Below are 19,870 nucleotides of genomic sequence, written 5' to 3'. Positions count from 1 at the left end.
AAAGACGAGGGAGGACAAACAGGTAACCTGTGATGCTCTACTCTGTGAATAGAAAAGCTTATAACGTTCAATCTCTGGTCTATTAATATAACTTGTGAAGTGGAAATATTTATAACGCCCAAAGAATCCTCTCTTTTCCAAATGCTGTCAAGTAAACTCGGAAGTCTTTCATCCTTTCAAAACCAATATCCCACTCTAACATCCTAAGTCTGGACGATACGGTAGTCACCCTGGATAATACCGTTCAAGATCCATGGGGTGCATGTGTGTTCCTCCGAGGTACGGTCGCCACTGCACGTCTCCAAAGTGCCCTTAGTGCAGCGGTAGACAGGTGTGAAACCGACCCGGCCAGTCTCTCCGGCATAGACAGTCAGCTCAGTCTGGAAGCCCTTGCTCTCGGAGTCACTGAACTCAAAGCCAACGGAGACAGAAACAACGCCAAAGGGGTCACCTAGCGAGGCTGAGAAAGAGGTGGTTCGAGAAACGGATTGATCGTAGGTGATGGTAATAGTGCGTTCGGTTTCCTCAGCTGGGATAGATCCGGACACAATCTGAGTGTCGAAGGTGGTGAGGTAGGGCTCGCCGTTAGCCTGGTAAGACTTGCTCTTGAAACCAGTGCAACGAGCTTGGTGGCGAGACTCAGTGGCCTTCAGCGTGTTGCCCTTCGGAGGAGAGCCGACTGCGAGAGGCTCGATAACGGTGCCGTTGGCGAACTTGAGGTAGCCACCCTGGAGTCCGCTGCCGACGCTGCGTCCCTCGGTGTCGCGGCGACCCCATGGTACACCAGCTGCCTTGCAGTCACCAGAACCGCAGCAGAATTGAACCACTAATTTTCATTGTTAGAATTTGATTCAAGACTGCAGATTTTTTTTACCTACTGAAGGTATCCTCCATGCGAAGCTGGCTAGAGCATTCGGCATTCTCGGTGTGGTAGATCAGATCTCCGCAACCAGCTGTAGTCAAGCTGGCTGGGGATCGGACCATGTAGCTACCGGGCTGGCCGCCGCAAGGGTTGATGAAGTCACCCCAGACAAGATACTTCACTTTGCCGGTGCCCTCTTTGAAGCCCTGACCACCAAAGACGGTGTTGGTGTCGTAAATGACACACTCAGGGTATCCGGGACCACTGCTGGCGATGGAGGAAGGGCAGTCATTGCATCCCTCAGACTTACACCAAGAAACGTCTTGAGCAGTAGCCAGGGCAGCGAACGCCGCAGGAAGGATGAATGATTGCTTCATAGCTGAGCTGAAGATGAGATCAAAGTACTGTTGATGGGGTGGAAGGATAGACTTATGTGTTGAGATAATGTTGTGGATGATGAGGAAATTCCGAATGATAGTGTTACAGACACTCATCTTTATAGTTTTTTCGCATGAGCAATGATCTATTCGAACTGTCTAAACTCTGAGAAGTTATGAATTCATGATCGTCCCCAAAGTTCTTTGCGTTTGCCTAATGCTTTCAGCTTATCCACATCCTGAACCGGGGTTAATCTGACAGTTGTTGATCTTGATCTTGAGCCAAAAGTCTCTCTAATGTTAGATCAGGCTACTAAGTGCTCACAAAGCTCTTCTGAAGTTGTTGATCGACTCCAAAGTCCCTTTGGGTGACCCTCTCGGCAGCTCCACATTTCCATCAGGGGTTTCCGGCAGTTGTCGATCTTGGGCCACAAAATCTACGAAGGGTTGCATCAGGCTACAGCTTCACATCAGCCCCACGCGACGCAGCGACATAGCCTCTCCAGGCTTCCAAAATTCTGTTTGTGGTTGAAAGAAGTGATGCCGGAAATAGAAGATCAACACGCAGGTTGACATTCGACCATAGCAAAGGCTGAATTTAGGTTTTTGATAAGACTATATGCCTAGAGAAGCCCTTTTTCGTTGGATATTGCAAGGAGTGGGAACTATTCCTACGATTACAGGGCTCGGCCGATGAAGGCGCCACTTTTACAGGGCCTAACTGGCGGAGGAGTCACTGAAGACTTCACATCCATCCCACCTGGCTGATCATCATTGAGATCATCATCAGGCTCGAGGCGTTTACTTGGGACCCCTTGAAGAGACGCAGGCAACAAAATATCACTAAGTCGCGAAAGGGACTTTGGTAGATTTATTTGGCAACTCATTCGAGATATTCACCGACTGGAGTTCTACAAATACTTAGTCTCTCGTCCGCCTTTCCAAAACAATGCAATCTGGCCCTCATCAACCCATCTAGACATCTCAACCCCAGTCTCTCTCTTCACTTCTTGTCTTCACCAGCATCAAGTCCAACTCCAGCATACCAAGACTTGTAATCATGGTTTCTATTAAGCAACTCGCTACCTTCTTTTCTTCGGCTCTTGCCGTTGTGGCATCGCCTACTTTCCGCAACTCTAGCGACAATGTCAAGGATATTTCTGCCCGTCAAGCTTCGCAGATCCCTCCCAACTCTCTGTACCTCGTCGAATGGTACCCTAACGGCTGTGGCAACGGCAACGGAGTTTCTCTGGCCGGTCACGAGGAGACTCTCGCCGTTTGCTCCAAGTTCAACGGTCTCTATGACCCCAACGCCGCCGACTCCGCTTCCGTCCGCTTCTTGTTCCCGGACGACGGCCGCACCTTCAAGTGGCGCCTCTTCAGCAGCAACACCTGCAGCACGCAGATCGCGACCGGCACCGGCGGCGGATGTTTCAGCGTCCCATCCAACCAGAACGTCGGCGCCATCATTGTCTACACCTAAGATACCCAGGCCCTGGAGTTTTGAGCTTTATGTTTGGATTTCATTCTGCGTGTGCGAGAACGTTCAGGTGGAGATAGAAGTTCGAGGAAATCCCCGGGAAATAGAAAATTTGATTCTTAACTTGAGAAATGTGAACTTTAGTGTCGACTTGACAAACCATTCGGCTTCGTCCATCAATGTGTATGTGTTTCCCAATAAACAATTACTACCTGTTATCCGCAGACCTTGTCAACAGGTCTTTGTCTCTAAACCGAGCAGTTTATGCCTGCACAGCGGGCCACTCCTAACTGGGACGGGACAAATCCTAGCGTCTACACAAACGCGTCAAATGCGGAAAGTATGATGACTATCTTCCAGGGTGCATCTGGCCATTCCTCGGGGCTTGAACCAAAGTCCCGTTCAGGGCCTTGCTCTCTCCTTAAAGAGCTCCGCCAAACCCCAGTTTTTAAGCATGGCCAGGGCAATCGCTTTGCAGGCATCACGCCGTTCGCCTAAAATTTCGGTCGGCCGCTGGCCCTCACCACCGCTCACCGCTAGGCGTATGGGACACTGAGTGGACTGGACTCCGTGGTAGACGTGTGCACTCCGAGCTTTGGAATTGAAAATGGGCTATGACATATACTCTATCAGACTCTACTCTCGAACATCATCTTCGCTTCTAAGTCATTGATAATGTTGCTTGACTCTCCAAAAGTTACTCCATGACATCTGGTAGCCAGACCCACTGTAGCAAAACGCCCCCTTTGGTCCAATCCTAGAACTTCTTCTGTGTCGTATCTTTCTCTGCTGCAACAGACGCTCTGTAGTTCGCCAACCTGAAGTTCTTTCTGTTCTCCTGCGACATCGTCTTATCATGATATGCCACATCGAAAGCGCTTCTATCAGTTTTATTGAACATCGCTCGGACTTTATTAGGGGCTCGAGTCGGGTTCCAATTGCCTTGACTCATGATCGGCCACTCAAAGTGCTCTTCTGGGGCTTGAAGCTTAAGGTTTTCCACGTTCTGGTACAACTTAGGGTACGAAGACATTGGAGGCTTCTCGGACGGAGCTTGCTGCACTTGTCTTCGCACATCGGCGGCTTTGATGTAGCGAAGGGGGTCGTTTGATTGAAGTCCAGAACATGAGTACTAGGGCAATAAAGTTAGGTTGATGCATGCTACACGCTCCCTAGGGGACATTGCCTACATAAGAACTGTCAGTTGGCGTTCGTTTGGTCTTCTGAATGTCCAGGGAGTCGGTCCGCGGGAGAGCAGGCTGAGAGGCGGTCGGCCTTGGAAGGGGGTCCGGAATAGACGAAGTAGGGACTGGGTTGAAAGACGAAGCAGCAGGATTGAATCGTGTAACTGTCGAGTTGGATGACGGTGCATTTCCGATAGTTGGGGAACCAGTCGAGGGGGGTTCCGGGCGGGGAGACGGATGCTTGGAAGCTTGAGCCGCAGTCCGAGTAGTCAATCTGTCGTCTGATCGACGGGTCGGTTGATGATTCTGCTGGTTGTTAAGGTTGCCGGTAGATATTTCTTGCCGATGGTCGATGTTTTGGCGTATGTACTCGTTGGCAAGATGACCCATGGGATTGCCCATGTGATTGTTGTGGGTATAGGCGTGAGAATGAAAGGAGTTGCTCACGGGTCCAGCCGAGTTGTTGACAAAGCTACTACTACCACCTTGACTGTTGCTTTGAATATGGAGAACCGAGCTTGCGGTTGGACTATTGATGCTGTTGGCTTGATAGCTCAATCCGTAACCAACAGGACAATGTTGCGTCTGATAACCAAGATGGTTGTCGATATGGCCATTGTGGTATCCCATTGGCTGCGAGATAGGGTGCGTGGCTGTATGCATAACAGGCTGGTTGTTGAATTGATTGAATTGCTGATTGACGGCAAGGCTCATAGCAATATCTACAGGCTGAAGAAGAGGCTGCTGACTCTGGTGGTTTGGATTTCGATTGGCTGGACTTCTTCGACGATTATTGGACGACTGGTTTGGAGACTGCTGACCGAGTCTGTTGGGTGAAACATTGTTGGAAAGGGCTTCTGGGCGCGTTTGAACGTTGATAGGTCTGGCTTGGCCTACGGTGACTATCGTAGAGTTATTGGCGAAATTTGAAGCTGGATATGTTGAAGAGGGGCCAGCAGGAGTGAGGTTGGAGGATGGTGTGGTGTTCAGGGTCGAGCTGGATGCCGTGCCTGCTAAAGTCGTGGTAGACTTGTCCTCGGCTTTCTTTGACCTTTTGAAGAACATGATGCAAGTTGAATCACTGTTCTAGCAGCAGAAAGAATATAACATACATAGATAGATAGTCGAAAGGTAAGAAAGTATCACTGCGACTCCAAGCAGAAATGATAATCATCTGAAAGTCATGAAGACCAGCCTCCGCGCGACGCTTCTAGAGTAATTTAAACGATTGATACCTATTTAAAGGATATTCGCCGTCCATATATTAGTTTTCTTAAGTCATAAACATTCTTGATCGGTCGGGTACGAAAAGACCGCCATAACATCCGGACGTATCAAATGTAGCGAGACGCCTGTTGGTCATTCAAGCAGGCCAGTATGTGTGTTGGTACTGCTGCGGACTTGCGGCACTCACCCTAGCTTGGCCAAATGGATCTCAGTACCAAAGGCTTTAATTCGTCCTAAACAAATAAGCGCTGTTGAAGAAATTTAGCGCGCGACTGGCTTGATAAAGTTAGAAGTTGTGTTGTTGGTTCAATGGGCACCGGGCCGCGACCCCACCAACAAGACAATCGTCTCATCCCGAGCGAGGCCGCCTGACTCTGAGAAAACAAGAGAAACCCAGTTCCACGTTCAAATTCATTGTCAAAGTCTGCAATGCTTTGGGGGAGAAGTCTTCTTTTCGTTCCTTCGAACATCTCTCAGTGCCTTATTCTCTCTCATAACATTCACGATGACGAATACCGAGAACAATTCTGGCGACATTTTGCCGCAGCACGAGCCTTTGAAACCACTCAAAAGCACCATTGTCCACGGCATTGATTTTCGGGCACTTTATGTACATGGAATGCTTCCTGAATTCGAAGCATTATTCAGCAACTTCATTGAAGCTCTGGACTCCCTCTCTGAAGACAATCTCAACGATAGAGCTACGAAACTGGCTTCGGAGTGTCAGATGCTGCATCCGTCACATCCCAATGGTATTCGAGGCTTCGAAGTTGGCGCTTTCTTCATGCACTTTTGGACTTTTTGTCACCTCGTCGCCCGATGTATGCCTCATCGCCACATTGGTCAGAAGCTTCTAGTACAAGTTTTTGTCGACCTTGACGCTGCAGGCCAGGTAGGTTACTCCGCCTTCTTTGATTGACAGTGGCTAAACTGATGAACTTGCAGCCGAGCAACGAAGACTGGAAGGGTCTTCCTGACTTGGACATGTTTACGAGAGAAGACTGGATTTGTGAGTTCCAACCACCTTTCGGCTGTGGGTACGGAGGCTTACTGCCAAACCAGCGCCAACCTTCGCACGTGTAAAAAGCGATGAAGAGGTGTACACTTTGCAGCAGTGGCTCAACTTCAACTCTTTCGTTGCTCGCCACTCTGGCACTGGCTTTCCGCGTGGTCTCAACTTCGCTGTATGGGAGATTAGGCATGGTCTCGAGGAGCCTCTACAAGAGCGACCAACGAAAGACAGCCGACAGGCCCTCGGATTTGAACTTAGCCACGATGTCGAGCAGTTACTAGATGAGCCCCGAGATGATGCTGACAAGCGAGCAGAAAGTCATACATTGCCACTGGGACCAGAAGAAACCCACAGGATCGCAGTCGCGGCTGAATGGCTGATTCACGCGCCCTCGGTCCTTCTCCGGGAAGCGCTATCATGGGGCTCTCGACCCCTTCTAGATGATCTGGAGAGGCGCGTATTTTGCACTGGATCTCTGTTTGATGGAAATCCTGGCCTCGACCTCGAGCGTTGGGGTTTCTGGAAAAGACGGTTGAACGGACTAAGTAGTCGTCTTGGAAACGACGAAGAAACCAGGCAGAGTGTGGACGAAGCGGTGGCGAGCATGTCGGCTGCTGAGTGTTCTGCTGCTCAACAATTGTAGATCACCTTGGTTGGTGGACTCTACCTAGCTAGGTAGGGTCTTTTTGCCTCGGTGACAAAGGAACCTAGACCCCGATTGTACGATGAGGAGCACCTGATGTGATCTACCAATGCTCTCTTTATTTAGATCCTCCCTTCCACGTGGAGGAGAATTTGCCAACCACATCACGTACGGTCATGTCAGATGAGACAGTTGAGACTCGAAAGACTCAAGCGTGGCTATGTGGGCCTCGATCCTGAATCGCAACGAAGTAATTATCAGATCTCGGCTAGGTAGCCAATGCCAATCACAGTAATGAAGGAGCCGCATGCCTTGAAGTCTTGTTGGAAAGCGCATTGATCACAAACATATTTCACCACTCTAAATTCTGCCTCCAATAATGTGGGCATTCTTCTTTAGTCATGCAAATATCTGGGGTGCCTTGTAAGAGGTTTTTCCGGTACAGCTCAAGCCTCTTGAGCTAGGTAGCAAATTCGCGCTCAATGTCTAGCGTTTATCCCGCTCAAGCCGAGATAGAACGTCTCTTTTAAGCCGCCTCTTGCTATCCATACGGATGATGCCACTTAACGTCGAAGCGATGAGACTGTTTTACCTTGTCGTTCCTGAGCCGCGGGGTGCATTCTTTATAACTAACTATGCTCCGATGCTGCGACCCCGTACTGCCTAATATGGATCAGGATCGCCCTGTTGTCTTGATCGTCTCAGCTCAGCCAACGCTCCGGCCGGGCTGGAACGTCCGAAGATTAATGTGCGGCTCGGCGCGCTACAAGCGTCTTCAGGCACCCAAGACAAGACCCAGAAGTTCTCTCAATTATTCACTTAAGCGGGCCCTTTCGATCTTTGAAGTATCTTGGCTTGGGTTGTGCCAAGAGCCTTCGGGTTGTCCCGCCGGGCTAATGCCAAGTTAAGTACCCTTTAAGTATGTCTGAGACAGAGTCGATATGTGTCAAGTTTGGCAGATAATTGGTATGGGGCTTACATCCCGGAATGTCAAGACCTCCGCATGAAAGTAAGATCTGGTCATTTGTGAAATTATCGCCAGCCTTGCAGAGTTGGAAACAGTGGGGAGTGGCCTAGACAGCGCGTGTCTGGCACACCGCAGCAAGTGGCGCGCCCCAGCAAGTTCAGCAGGCAGGAGCTGACATTGAAACAACATCCCCGTGGGGCAGGCTGTTACAAGCGGTGTAGAGGCGTTGCCTTGGCCATATAAAGTATTCAATACGATCATCGGTTCAAGCATCACGTTACTATCCCTTGACTACATCGAGACACGTCAGCTCATCGTCTCAGCTTATAGTCTCAGCTACTCAACCAGATCGAATGTAGTAGTAAGAAGTAACTTGAGAGATCGTGAGAAGATCGTTTGGACAGCCTTGTTCCAGATGAACTGGGAAGCATGTGCTTCGGACTGGAAGCCCTTTTGCTTGTACAAAGGAGTAGAAGTCTAGGAAAATCCTGTGAAGAGGAAAAGTATATAAACAGGTTTGCTTCCCGACTTTCCAACGTTTCTGATCAGCTTACCAACAGCATCAAGAAAACATCAGGCCTCAAAACCACCACTGTCTCTCTTTCATCCTTCTTCTCTCCAACTTTGTCTCTCTTTAGACCAAACTCAAAAACCTATCACAATGCGTTTCACCGTCGCTGTCGTCGCTTACTTCGCCTCAGTTGCCCTCGCTGCCCCCGAGGGCCTCTCCACTCGAGAGCAAGACCCCGAGGCCGTCATTGACCCCCTCGAGGGCAAGGCCGAGCTCCTAGCCGCCACCAACGCATCTGCCCCTGACCTCGTGTACGCCGGAGTCCTCGGCAACGGTCTCCTCGAAGGCTTCGTTGACCCTTCCGTTCCCGTCATCGACGCAAGGGACCTCGAGGGAGCCGAGCTCGATGCTCGCCAGGGCTGCGGCGCCAACACCGTGAACTGCAGCAACCAGAACCGGGCCCGCACCGGAATCTGCGGCCGCCTTCTCGACATCCTCGGCGGCCCTGACTTCGTCAACCGGGGCCTGCCAGCTGCCAACTTTTGGTGCTGGTCCGATGTCCACGTCAGCACCAACAACCGCTGCTGCATCAGCTGGAATAGACGTGTTGGCGGATCTAGGACCCATCACTTGTTCAACGCTGCCGTCAAGACTTTGAACCGCTGCAAGACAAACGCTCTCGTCTCGGGATGGTCGCCTGATGTCAAGCTTGGCACTACCTGTGTTAAGCAGTGCCTTTCCAACCGACCCAACGGTTGCTAAGGGGTGTCTCCTCAACGATGTGCGAGAATTCGCCGTTAAACTCAAGAGGCTTGGGATGAACCGGATCAGCCTCACAAGACGGTTAGAATACTTGCCACGCTCGCCCACATTCATTATGTTTTGGGGGATGACTTCAAATTGATGGCGGGGGAAGGTACGATGTTGCGATTGATATTGAGTTTGAAAATTTACTTCTTAACGCGACTTTACCTTGTACACGAGGTAGAGTTATTTGATGAATACAGATTGGTGCTGCTGCTCAAGTTGTCAAGTCTTGGAATTCGCGACAAGATGTGATTCGCTTGATTATACGTACAGGCCCAAACAAAACTATTCTAGAAATGCACTACAGATGTCTAGCTATGGACACTTCAACGGCACTCATCTTTCCCAACGCTTCGTCCACATTCTTCTCCACCTCCTCATCTCCAAGTAGACTCCTCAACTCCCCCAGCCGTCGTTTCCAGAAACCCCACCTCTCAAGATTGAACCCAAAAGTGCCTGGAAACAACGGTCCCGCCCGGAAGACCCTCTGGATTGAGTCATCGAAAGGGCCGCGAGTGTGCCAGACAAGGCTTTCCTGAAGCAATGTTGGTGCCGCTTGGATGAAGAACTCCGCGGCGACGACAACCCTCGTTACCGCTTCGGGACACAGCGTCTTCCCACCTGCCGCCGCATTGTCCCCAATCTTCGCAGATGCCTCATCTAAGCCTTCTGACTTTGCACTCGGCTGCGCGCCAGCGAGTTCGTCTTCGTGTATCGGCTGATTAGCCACGGAACTCGAAGGGCCCCCCTCCGGCCTGTTTTCCTCCCTCCATATGAGCTCCCTCTTAGCTCTTAGCTCCTTCTTTCTTTTCAGATTCTTCTCAATCATCTCCTTCCGTTCTTCTCTCACCCTGGCCAGATCAAGTTCGAGCTGCTCCAGATCCTCCTCGAGACCGAAAGCTACCGACCACAACACCAGGTTCATTCCTCGCTGCGGCCCGCTCCCAACGAGGCGCGCAAGCCACGAATTGAAACTAAGCCACTGCTCCAAGGTGTACATTTCATCGCCGGTAATGTCGTCGTCTGTAGGATCTACGTTTCTCGACTGTCAGCAACACACTGGATGGTAGTCTCGTGCAGGGGCGGCTCACCGTTGAAGTTTTCCCTCAGCGTCTGTCCGAACTCAGGCAAGTCCTTCCACTGCGGGTTCTCAGTCTGCAACTAGATCAGCCTTGGAAGATCAACACTCGGTATCATTGCAGGGTCATATCACCTGCCCGATCCTCTCGAGTTCCAGCACAACGTCGGTGAGCAGTCGCTGCCCAATGTGTCGATATGGCACGCAGCTGACCGTGAGCACATAAAAGTCCCAGAAGGCCCACATCTCTATTCGCTGGCCAGGCTCGACTTCATTCTTCACACGTTCAATGTAGGCAACGTGTGCTTTTTGTGCTTCAGTCACGACCTCCTGCGTCCTGTCCTTCAAAGTTTCTTCTGACAAACCGTCGAAGGCTTCCATGATCTTGAAAAACAGGTCGTCATATTCCGGCTCTACGTCGCGGTAGAAGAGTTTTTCGAAGTTGATGCCGTGATAGACATCGACTGTCTCAAACGTCTGCGGCTCGTGGTGCCCTTGCGATCTTTTGTTGTCGGCGTTGGAGGAGGCCATTTTGCTGGTTTGGCGCCAGACAAGGTTAAGTGGGAAAATCGGCATGGGCTCAGAAAGGAAGAAGAAAAGGGGGGCAAGTGGGTTGAAGGGAAGTGATGAGAGAATGAATTATGAATGTGAAAACCCAACGACCGCACTTCTGGCACCGTCTTGGTTTATGAACCTGTGAAGGCGGCAGGAGCGGGAGCCAAGTTCAATTGAGGAGAAGCCTTGTCGGTTGGTGGAGATGTTAACCGCCGCGGTTCGCACTGAACCAACAACGTGACATCCAACTACTGCACAGTCGCGCGCTAAACCCTTGCAAAGCACCCTGTCCCGAAGGCACAGTTTCCTTCATGGTTCTAATGATAAGGTGGGCGCCAATCAGATTCCCTCCCTGCAACAGCGTTGTCTACCAACACTGTTGGAACGAGTCTGGCGAAATCGACAAAAGTATTGTTGCAGAAATACTGTTGGCCTTGTAAATCGACCTCGCGGCGTCTCACCATGGTCTAAACTTACAACATCGTTGTGGCGATCTCTTCGATGGCGGCCATGGCATCACGACATGAAACCCACGGCATCTAATAATACAAGACGACTTACACGTAAATGAGAGTGCATTTATGCTGCTCGGGACCTCATCAAGTCAGATACAACATGGTCAATACATGAAGACATTCGTTGACAACACTTTGTTCTTCTCATTCTGATTCTTTCACGCTCACTTCCGTTGACACTGCTGGTTTCAGTGCCTTCAAACTCATCATGGCCTTCTGGAAAAGAAAGAACAAGAACAAGACGCCTAGCCCGTCTCAAACCACAGCCGGTTCTTCGCCTCCATCTACATCAACATCCGCTGGAATCGCGCCTCAATCCAGGCCTCCTCCTTCACCCAGCCCAGGTCCTCGTACTTCAGCTCCTCATGCTCCTGTCTTGGCGAAACCTGTTCCCCTTTCTGTCCCACCATCATCATTTGGTCCAACCTCTCGGCCGACCACTCCCCGTATTCCTTCTTCAACCCCACTGGGTCCTCCAGCGGCTCGCCCATCTTCATCTACCCCGGCTTCTCGACCGATTACCCCACGCATTTCTGCCGCAACACCGCTGGTTCCTCCAGCGGCTCGCCCATCTTCATCCAGCGCGGCCTCTCGACCGATCACTCCTCGTATTCCTGCCGCAACACCGCTGGTTCCCCCTGCATCACGCCCTTCACCACCCGGTATAACTGCTCAACCCATCAACCCTCGTGGCCCCGTCAATAATCCAGCCCCATTCGTCCCGAATGCTCCCTCTGCACCCGCAGCTCTTCCATCTCACCCTGCCCCGCCGCCAGTTCCCCAGATAGAACCTATAGCCCCCTCAAAGCGAACACCGACAGACAGCTCATACGTAAGCCCGTTTCCCATCCACCCATCTACTCTTCTTCCATGGCTAACACCATCGAAACCTCAGTACTCCTGCTCCAACCTCCCGCCGTCCGACCAGGCCCGCTACCTCAAAGCCGCCGACGTGAGGCGCCAAATCGCCGGGGCTCCTCTCGAACAAATTGAAGTCCTGAGGACTAATAGACGCGGGCAGCAGTTTCCCGTACCCAGCGGATACCCCAAAGTGTTTGGCAATCGTGAGCGGCTTCAAGGGCTGCAGGCGGCCAGGCCGCTGACTGAGTACCCTGTCAAATCGACGGGCCCCTGGAACCCCCACGAACAACGCAGCATGGGAGCTGCGCGGGCACTCTACAACGCCAGCGACAAGACCAAGTTCGACGTCGTGTATCATGATCCGACAAAGCAGGGCGGTTTCGGTAGGGACATGACCGTGGCACCGTATCGGCCTGCGGTTAGTGTCGCACAGGCCAAAGCATAGGAGATGCAAATCTAGATTGCGATTTGTTTCAGTATTTTACAATTAGTTACGCCCGGGCAGCTGTACGTATTTCTGTCTATCTTCAAGTACTCCATCGACTCAAGAAAAACATTCCCAAGCGATAGACCTGGGACTCGCGGCTCGGGAACTTGTGTTAGTCCGCGTGTACGTTAATGACCGTAGATAGTTCAAGAGTTAAGCATGTCAAATTGGCCCTTTTAGCTGCACACTACCTAACGCCAGTACCTGCACCCCATTACCCATCATAGCAAGCTTTACAACAAAATGAAACCTCGGAAATACGTGCAGGACCCATTTCCAATACACCTGTTCATAGTGCCGCAACTACGCCGAGTCCTGTGTCGTTTTCACCACATCTAATACCTCAGTATGATCTCGCGGTTGCGTACGCTACAGATGATCGAGCTTTACATCTTGACTCGGAACAGGTAGCGGAGACGAACTTGAGCCACATCGTAGACGATGAATTCATTGTAGTAGAGGCCTGCATGTTGGACGTTGGTGTCGCCAGGAGTGACGGTCGTGTCAGGCTACAGGTAGGTTAGCACAATCTGCTCAACGATGATGTAACGACAGCAAAAAGGATGCAGCCGCGAACTAGTAGTGACTTACCATCTGAATGCCCTTAAGTGAAGGGTGAACGGCGCTGGCGTCCATCCACTTGCTCGGGCCCGTTCTGCCCTGGCCCCAAGTCGAAAGCATACCGCCGGCTTTAGCGCTGTCACCTGCGTTGTAGCTTGCGTTGGTGAGCTTCTGGATCGGGTCGCCAAGCTCGGCCTCGCAAAGGAGGAGGAGTGCCTCGCCTCCAGAGCTGTACGAGTTGCAGTAGTTGGCAGACTTAGATGACATGTCTGCGAGGTAAATACCCTTTCCGAACATGTATCCGGTGACGGGGGCCTCAGGAGGGGCGATTCGAAGACCTTGGCTGAGGATACCACCAAAGTTTGTGACACGAGAGCCGTGCCAGAGAAGACGTCGGTCTGACTTCAGATTCGGGATCTTCTTCTTCTCGAAGCGTTCCAACTCGCCGTTGCGCTCGATGCGAAAGATTTCTTGTACCCTGTAGTTAACATGGTGCGTAGAGCCCTTAGAGCCGTTCAGATAATCTGAAAGTAGGCTGAATTCCTTGCTCTTGTGGTCGAGAGGAGTCATCTCGTTCATTCCCAGGCTTCGGTACTGGGTGTCAGCGGGGTGGACATTGGAAATGGTCTTGCGGTCGATCTTCATAAGATCGGAGGCAGCCTTCATGTCCGACAAGCTCTCGAGGAGGTCGAGTTCCTTCTTGAGCATGTCCCCGGAACTGATGATGGGCGGGCGGCGGCGGCCGAAAGCGTGAGGGATCAAAGAATAGAACTGGTTGGACAGATGCTCAGTCGCGGCGGCGACGGTCATTGAATACTTGGAGTCGGCAAGTGACGGGTCATTGATCAAGGCACTCAGGTCCTTGAGCGACTGGAAACCACGAAGAATGGTGTTCTTGCTGAGCTTTCCAAGGGGCAGCTTATTAGCATCATAGTCCATGGACGACATGGCTGATGCGAAGTATCCCATGTTGAAGATGAGACCCATGAGCTCCTGAACGGGCTTCTCCAAGGTGCAAATCGCGTCAGGCTTCTTCTCGTCGGCGTCCTCGGTCTTGACGGTGCCATCGGCATCATCGGCGTCATCGGCACCTTCATCGTCGGAATCCTCGTAATTGCGCTCGATGTAAGCGTACTTGCCAGACTTGGGGTCGTTGGTGCGATCGGCCCAGCTCCATCCGCTCTTGTCCTTGAACTTCTTGTCGAATTGCTTCAGGGCATCATCCAAAGTGCCGTTGCCGAGGATCGCCTTCTGGCCATGGTCGCCAACTCTGCCCCATCGGGTCCAGGTCTTGTAGACTGACCCGTTTTCAATGAGCTAGCAAGGTCAACTTTAGTCCATGTACGCGAAAACTTGGCCCCATATGCAGACAGCAACATACCTGAACACGGTAGAACTTGTTATTGTTGTTCGAAGCGTTGGTCTGGTTCAGAGACGCGTCATAGATAGTACCATCGGGGGCGATGTAGACGGCGCCGGGGACGGTACAGCCTTCGTCAACGGGTACAACGATCTTCTTGCTAGGTTTGGTGGATTGGCCATCAGCGGCTTCCTTCTTCACATTGGTTTTCACGTCGGTCTTGTCGTCAACATCGTCGGAAGATGCAGCAGCAGCTTTCTTTCCCTTGGCGGCGCCATTGGCAGTAGTCTTCTTCTTTTTGGGCTCAGGAGGCGCGTCGCTCTCATTGTCAGACTGCGCGGCGGCGGCGGCGGCGGCTTTGGTGCGCTTCTTTCCGTTGGCCTTGGTGGCGGGGGCTGACTGCTGCGACTGAGAGGCGTTCTGTGAAGCACTGGCCTGGGACGAAGCTCCGTTCTGGGACCCGTTGGCTGCAGGAACAGGAGCAGGAACAGGGGTCTGCATTGGCTGGGGCATCTTGGACTGGCTGCCGCTGGTGATGGCAAAGTCGTCCTCAGGGGCCTTGGACCCCGTGGACTCGCATTCCTGGGCCCACTCTAGGCTGACGATGGGGATGTTGTTCTTCTCTGCGGCCGCGACCTTTGTGGTTTTCGCGTTGAAATCGCCTTGGGTGGTGATGAGGTGCGTCGTCTTCTTGGAGACAGATTTGGCGATGGTCGCGCCCAGCGAGGTCAGAAGCGACTCGATCTCGGCGCGCTTCTGGGTGAAAGTACCGCTGATGGCGATCGAGGCTCCGTCGAGGGGTTGAGCTTGAGCTGCTGGGGCTGCTGGAGCAGCAGCAGCTGTCCTGCCCGATCTTCTTGGGGGCATTGTGGGCGAGTGCGGAGAAGGGACAAGGAAAAGGGAGGGGCGAACGTCACAGGGATGACCGCTGGGTACGATTGGGTTCGATTGAGTGCAGTACGCAGCGCGAGGTAGGATAAGGGTGAAGATGAACGCAGAACGGGATGGACGAAGGAGAGGGAAGAAGGGATCGCGAGAATATATTTTATTTCTGTGTTGGTCAGAGAAACCCCCCGTCAGCCCGTACCTTTTCAACACGAAGATGGAGGAAGCTACCAGCGAGGGAAAGCGCGACCTGAGCTACCCAGGTAGGTGCTAGGGAGGTGCACGCTTTCAGCACCTTTCGTCACAACCAACATGGAACAGCAGGCACCAACGCCGCTGGTGCCTGGCGCACGTGCCATTGAAGCCGCCAAGCTCCCGCAAGCTCGACTTGAGCCGTGGAAAGACCCGACAAATGGAGCCTCCTGCCTGGCCTTGGAGATGAGTCCATAGATGGCGTCGCGACCTTTTGCGAAGATCCGTGACCGGATGGTCTCTTTTGCCTGTGGCATCCAGCCTCTTTCTTTTCTTTCGGCGAGGGAAGCCACCCCAGCATGAAACGAAGCTATTCGTGTTTTAGGCAGCTCAGGCCCTAGGTACTGTGCCTTACCGTGTAATCCGTACAGACGACCCCTGCTTGGGATCGTGACAATGATCAAATCCAGTCCTCAATGCCGTCAGAGAGGGGGGTTTTCACGAAAAAGATAGCAATGAAATTAGACAGTGTGTTGGCAAAACAACCGCTCGTTCATCAGCAGAGCCAATATTTCAGTATCTAATTATTTTACGGCGATCCACGATCATCACCTGAAAAGCCCGCCATACGTTTCAAACATCAACATGTCCTCAAAGTCGTCAAGGTCGTCTACTATGTCGTCTGGATAGTAGCCATTCATCATCATGAACTCTTCTGGTGAGTTGTCAGCTTAGTGCTTCTATTCTTCGTCATCTTCCTCATCTGCATCTGAAAGGGAAGTGTTAGAGTTAGCGAACGGAGGGAGGGTGATTGATGGTATCGGGGAGAATCAAGGGATACAGGCAAGAGGATGGCATACGTAAGCCAGAGGAGACGGAGGGAAGGCGGCGAAGAGACCGGGATGGGAAGGCGAGGACAAGGGAAACAGGGCGGACGAGAAGGGACAAGGAAGAGGGACAAGGAAGAGGGACGAGGAAGAGGGACGAGGAATAGGGACGAGGAAGAGGGACTAGGAAGAAGCACAGGGGGGAGAGATAGAACTTACCATCCATCATGTCGCCCACGTCGGTATCGAATTCGTCGTCGTCCTCATCGTCGTCGTCGTCGCCGTCGTCGTCGTAGCCCGGATAGGACGGAGGGGGGTCCGGTTTGACGCGCTGAGCCAACTCGCCCACATAGTGCTTCCAGTCAATACCGGTGTATTCTTGCGTAGGGTCCTCCTTTTCATTGCTGCCCTTCCCATAGAATGACACGCGGGCATGCATTCCAGCTGAGATCTGGTTGGGTAGGGCGATCTTAATGTGCTCTAAATCCAACCCAGGGACTTCCCGCAGACTCTTGAGCATCTTGGCCCACACATTGAACTTATAACGGGCACGAAGATCGTCGCCAGTGTCGTTGGGATTATGCGGTTGACGGTTGATGAGGGTGACCCGGTACAGCTCAAGTCTCTTGAGTTTAGCGGCAAATTTGCGCACGACGTCAAGGAGAGCCTTGGTTTCGACATCGCAGAAGCCAAAATTAAGCTCCTCTAGGCAAGCAAAGCTTGGGGACGGCGGAAGTGCTAGCATCGGCGAAGTGGCGGGAGGCGTCAACGTTGCCGACGACGGCAAGGACGGAGACGGCGACGGCGGGTGCGGGTGCGACTTCGACGGGGATGCCGCCGACGACGACGGCGACGGCGACGACAGCCAGTTCAGTAGCTTTTCAACACCACCACGTGCGTTAAAGAAGTTGATGCGTAGATGCTTGACATTGGTGAGGTGCGTGAGGAAGTGGCACAACAGGTAGTCGTAACGATTGTGATCCTTCTGCGTCGGTTGGCCAGGGATGGGGACGGCGATGCCTCTATTGGGGCCGGATCCGACGTTTGCGACCAGAATAAACGTCTGGAGACCCTCAAGGACAGGGACGACCTTAGGCTTAAGGTAATTGGTGAAGAGATTGAAGGCATTGTCGTTGGGGATGCACATTTGTCGACGTAGCATTTCGAACGTCTTTGGGCGGGCCCTAGCGTTGCCAAGGGCTGTGAATAGGGTGATCATAACTTTATTGGCGTATTCCTGGGCTTCTTGAGTATTTGTTTTCGCCAAAAGGTCAACGCCGGTCTCCTTGCGGATGGTCGTAGCTCCATAGCTTGCCCAGGTGGCGCCGTAGCCATCGCGATGCTCACGCTCGCGTGAGTGATAGTCTCGAATCCCGACGGTTTGGAGGTTCTTCAGGTTCCGGAAGGCCTCGGTGAGCATTACTACATCCTGGCCACTGCTGACAAGGGTGCCGTGGTCGGCGTAGGCCTGGCGGTAGGCGTTCTCTTGGGCCACTTCCATGGGCGAGAAGCGGCGGTAGTCGAAGAAATCGAGCCCTATTACCACGTGGTCGAGGCAGTCGCTCAGACGAGAGTTGCTGATATCGACCAGGGCTTGCAAGCTCTGTTCTGTGAGCATAAACTGCCGCTTGGTGAAGAACTCTCTCATGAAGGTGTTGAACAGGGATTGTTCGATGGACTTGCACGTCAATCGAAGATTGCCCAGTTCGGGCGTCGTCAGGGACGAGGATATACGTAGGAGGACCTCGATAGGCACCTTGCTGAAGGGAGTTGTAGGCGGCGACAACGTCCGCGACGGCAGCGACGACGTTGCCGGTTGCGACATGGTGGCGGTGGTATGGAGAGGACGCCAAAGAACGACGAGAGCGACGACAGCAGCGATAGGGGGGGAGTACGGACAATAGAGGGGGACGAAAGGCCCGGCGAGGAGCGGCGGCGGTATAGAAGGATAATGAGAGCAGTACCGACGACGACGGAGGAGAAGAAGGTAGAGATGAAGTTGAAGGTCAAAGCGAGGAAGGCGCGGCTGAGAGCTTGAGTTAAAGCGTGCTTTCCTAAAAGGTTGAGATGTGAAGTTTAGGCAGGAACCGTCAAGCGGGGGGCGTTACTGGATGCGCTTTCCACAACAAGCAATAGGTCAGTCTCTTGTCAAGGTACCTTACCTACCTAGGTAGATGGAGATGAAGTCGAGTCGGTGATTCAGAATAGCTTCACAGCATCCAATCGTCTCGTGGTGTCTCAAGCTCGCGCCAGCTGTTGCCTGTTCCTTTCAATGGAGCTCTAAATCGGTTGTTAAACCCCTGGCGATGTTGCACTGGCAGGATCGAGTCCGGTCCGTGTTTTAGGGAGGTGAACGCTGTAAGATACCTGGAGGTCAATACCTGCCGCGGCCGTTCAGTTGACAGGTGAGTGACATGAAGGAGCTTGGACCACCAGGTGAGACCTCTGCCGTCATTCACAGTGCAGCGTCCCTGCAGCGACGGCCCTCTCTCCAGGCTGCAGCGCCCCACAGAACGGCTCGCTTTTGGCGCTAAGTCCCGATAAGGACGTAGGTCCACTATATACCGCATTTGGACGCTGATTCAGCAAGTTCAATGGACTTTGTCTCTTTCAGGGGCGGGTGATCCCCGACGCTGCGCGACAGAATCTAAAAAATTGGACAACGCACCTCACCTCCAGCACAAAACCGAACCCCCTTTTGTTCCCTCGATTAAGGTAGAACATGGGCTCCCTACACAAGGTTTTGACGGTCCATCTGTCGTTGGCACCTTATTTCATCGTCGTTTTCGCTTTTTGACTGCACGTCGAAAAAGGGCTAGCCGTCGCTCAAAATTTTATAGTATATACGTCAGCAACGTCCTCCCACCATGCCGGTTGTCAGCCGACGCAAAAAGCAACGACTTGTCGCGCTGGTCTCTCGCCATTTTCTGCCCATGTGGATCGAAGAATCTCAGCAGACGGGCGCCCTCCTTTGTTTTTTATTGTGCAGCACACCCCCGGCAGGCCTTTGGTGGGCGTGGCTCAGCCCGTCACCCCCAATCTCAGCCAGAAAGTCTTGGCACCACCACCAAATGCCAAATGGAATCGACAGTTGCTTTTCATCTTGAAACAGGCCCTGGATGATGCTCATGCGGAGAAGACATCCTTTGTCTGTTCTCTCGGAATCAACCGGCCAAAGTTGCATTGGTCGGGAGCCAAGACTTCGACAATGTCCTTGTTATTGTTGTCTTGACTGGCCCTTTGTTCGGATGCCCGCGCCGTCGACGATCGGCTTCGTCTCAACTTGATGGCCTCTGTCAACGGTCATGGTTTATTTCAACGTCGTTTGCCACCAGCACTGGACTAGGCCATCCCATTTGTCGGCTTGAGGTACGGACCTGGGCAGAAATTGCACTTGGACCAGACTCGACCGATTGCAGGACTGCTCGAAGAAATCGCCTCAGATTGCGCAACATGTACCATTATTCAGGCATCTCTGC

At 52.4% G+C, this 19,870-nt stretch overlaps 6 protein-coding genes across 6 annotated transcripts; 2 read left to right on the top strand and 4 right to left on the bottom strand.

The window, feature by feature from the left end:
• Positions 1–203: 203 nt before the first annotated feature.
• CGCA056_v004055 (uncharacterized protein) lies at positions 204–1,356 on the bottom strand (the record flags this gene model as incomplete). Its single annotated transcript, XM_037319311.1, has 2 exons — positions 204–826; positions 879–1,356. 2 exons carry the CDS (start codon positions 1,354–1,356, stop codon positions 204–206), a joined length of 1,101 nt encoding a protein of 366 aa, XP_037180655.1.
• Positions 1,357–2,299: 943 nt separating this feature from the next.
• Positions 2,300–2,722, top strand: CGCA056_v004054 (uncharacterized protein; the record flags this gene model as incomplete). The annotated part of the gene is made up of 1 exon (XM_037319310.1): positions 2,300–2,722. The coding sequence occupies one exon, from the start codon at positions 2,300–2,302 to the stop codon at positions 2,720–2,722; it is 423 nt and encodes a 140-aa protein (XP_037180654.1).
• A 5,691-nt stretch (positions 2,723–8,413) lies between these two features.
• Positions 8,414–9,025, top strand: CGCA056_v004053 (uncharacterized protein; the record flags this gene model as incomplete). The annotated part of the gene is made up of 1 exon (XM_037319309.1): positions 8,414–9,025. One exon carries the CDS (start codon positions 8,414–8,416, stop codon positions 9,023–9,025), a length of 612 nt encoding a protein of 203 aa, XP_037180653.1.
• Positions 9,026–9,371: 346 nt separating this feature from the next.
• CGCA056_v004052 (uncharacterized protein) lies at positions 9,372–10,679 on the bottom strand (the record flags this gene model as incomplete). The annotated part of the gene is made up of 3 exons (XM_037319308.1): positions 9,372–10,102; positions 10,162–10,225; positions 10,284–10,679. 3 exons carry the CDS (start codon positions 10,677–10,679, stop codon positions 9,372–9,374), a joined length of 1,191 nt encoding a protein of 396 aa, XP_037180652.1.
• Positions 10,680–12,952: 2,273 nt separating this feature from the next.
• Parp2 (Poly [ADP-ribose] polymerase 2) lies at positions 12,953–15,354 on the bottom strand (the record flags this gene model as incomplete). Its single annotated transcript, XM_037319307.1, has 3 exons — positions 12,953–13,075; positions 13,158–14,444; positions 14,509–15,354. 3 exons carry the CDS (start codon positions 15,352–15,354, stop codon positions 12,953–12,955), a joined length of 2,256 nt encoding a protein of 751 aa, XP_037180651.1.
• A 999-nt stretch (positions 15,355–16,353) lies between these two features.
• Positions 16,354–18,216, bottom strand: CGCA056_v004050 (uncharacterized protein; the record flags this gene model as incomplete). Its single annotated transcript, XM_037319306.1, has 1 exon — positions 16,354–18,216. One exon carries the CDS (start codon positions 18,214–18,216, stop codon positions 16,354–16,356), a length of 1,863 nt encoding a protein of 620 aa, XP_037180650.1.
• Positions 18,217–19,870: the final 1,654 nt, after the last annotated feature.

This window comes from Colletotrichum aenigma (genome assembly GCF_013390185.1).
Source record: "Colletotrichum aenigma strain Cg56 chromosome Unknown KSG_Cg56_contig03, whole genome shotgun sequence".
In the NCBI taxonomy this organism is placed as follows: Eukaryota; Fungi; Ascomycota; class Sordariomycetes; order Glomerellales; family Glomerellaceae; genus Colletotrichum; species Colletotrichum aenigma.
The sequence above is the reverse complement of the archived record's forward strand: the minus strand, read 5'-3'. Positions and strand labels throughout refer to the sequence as shown.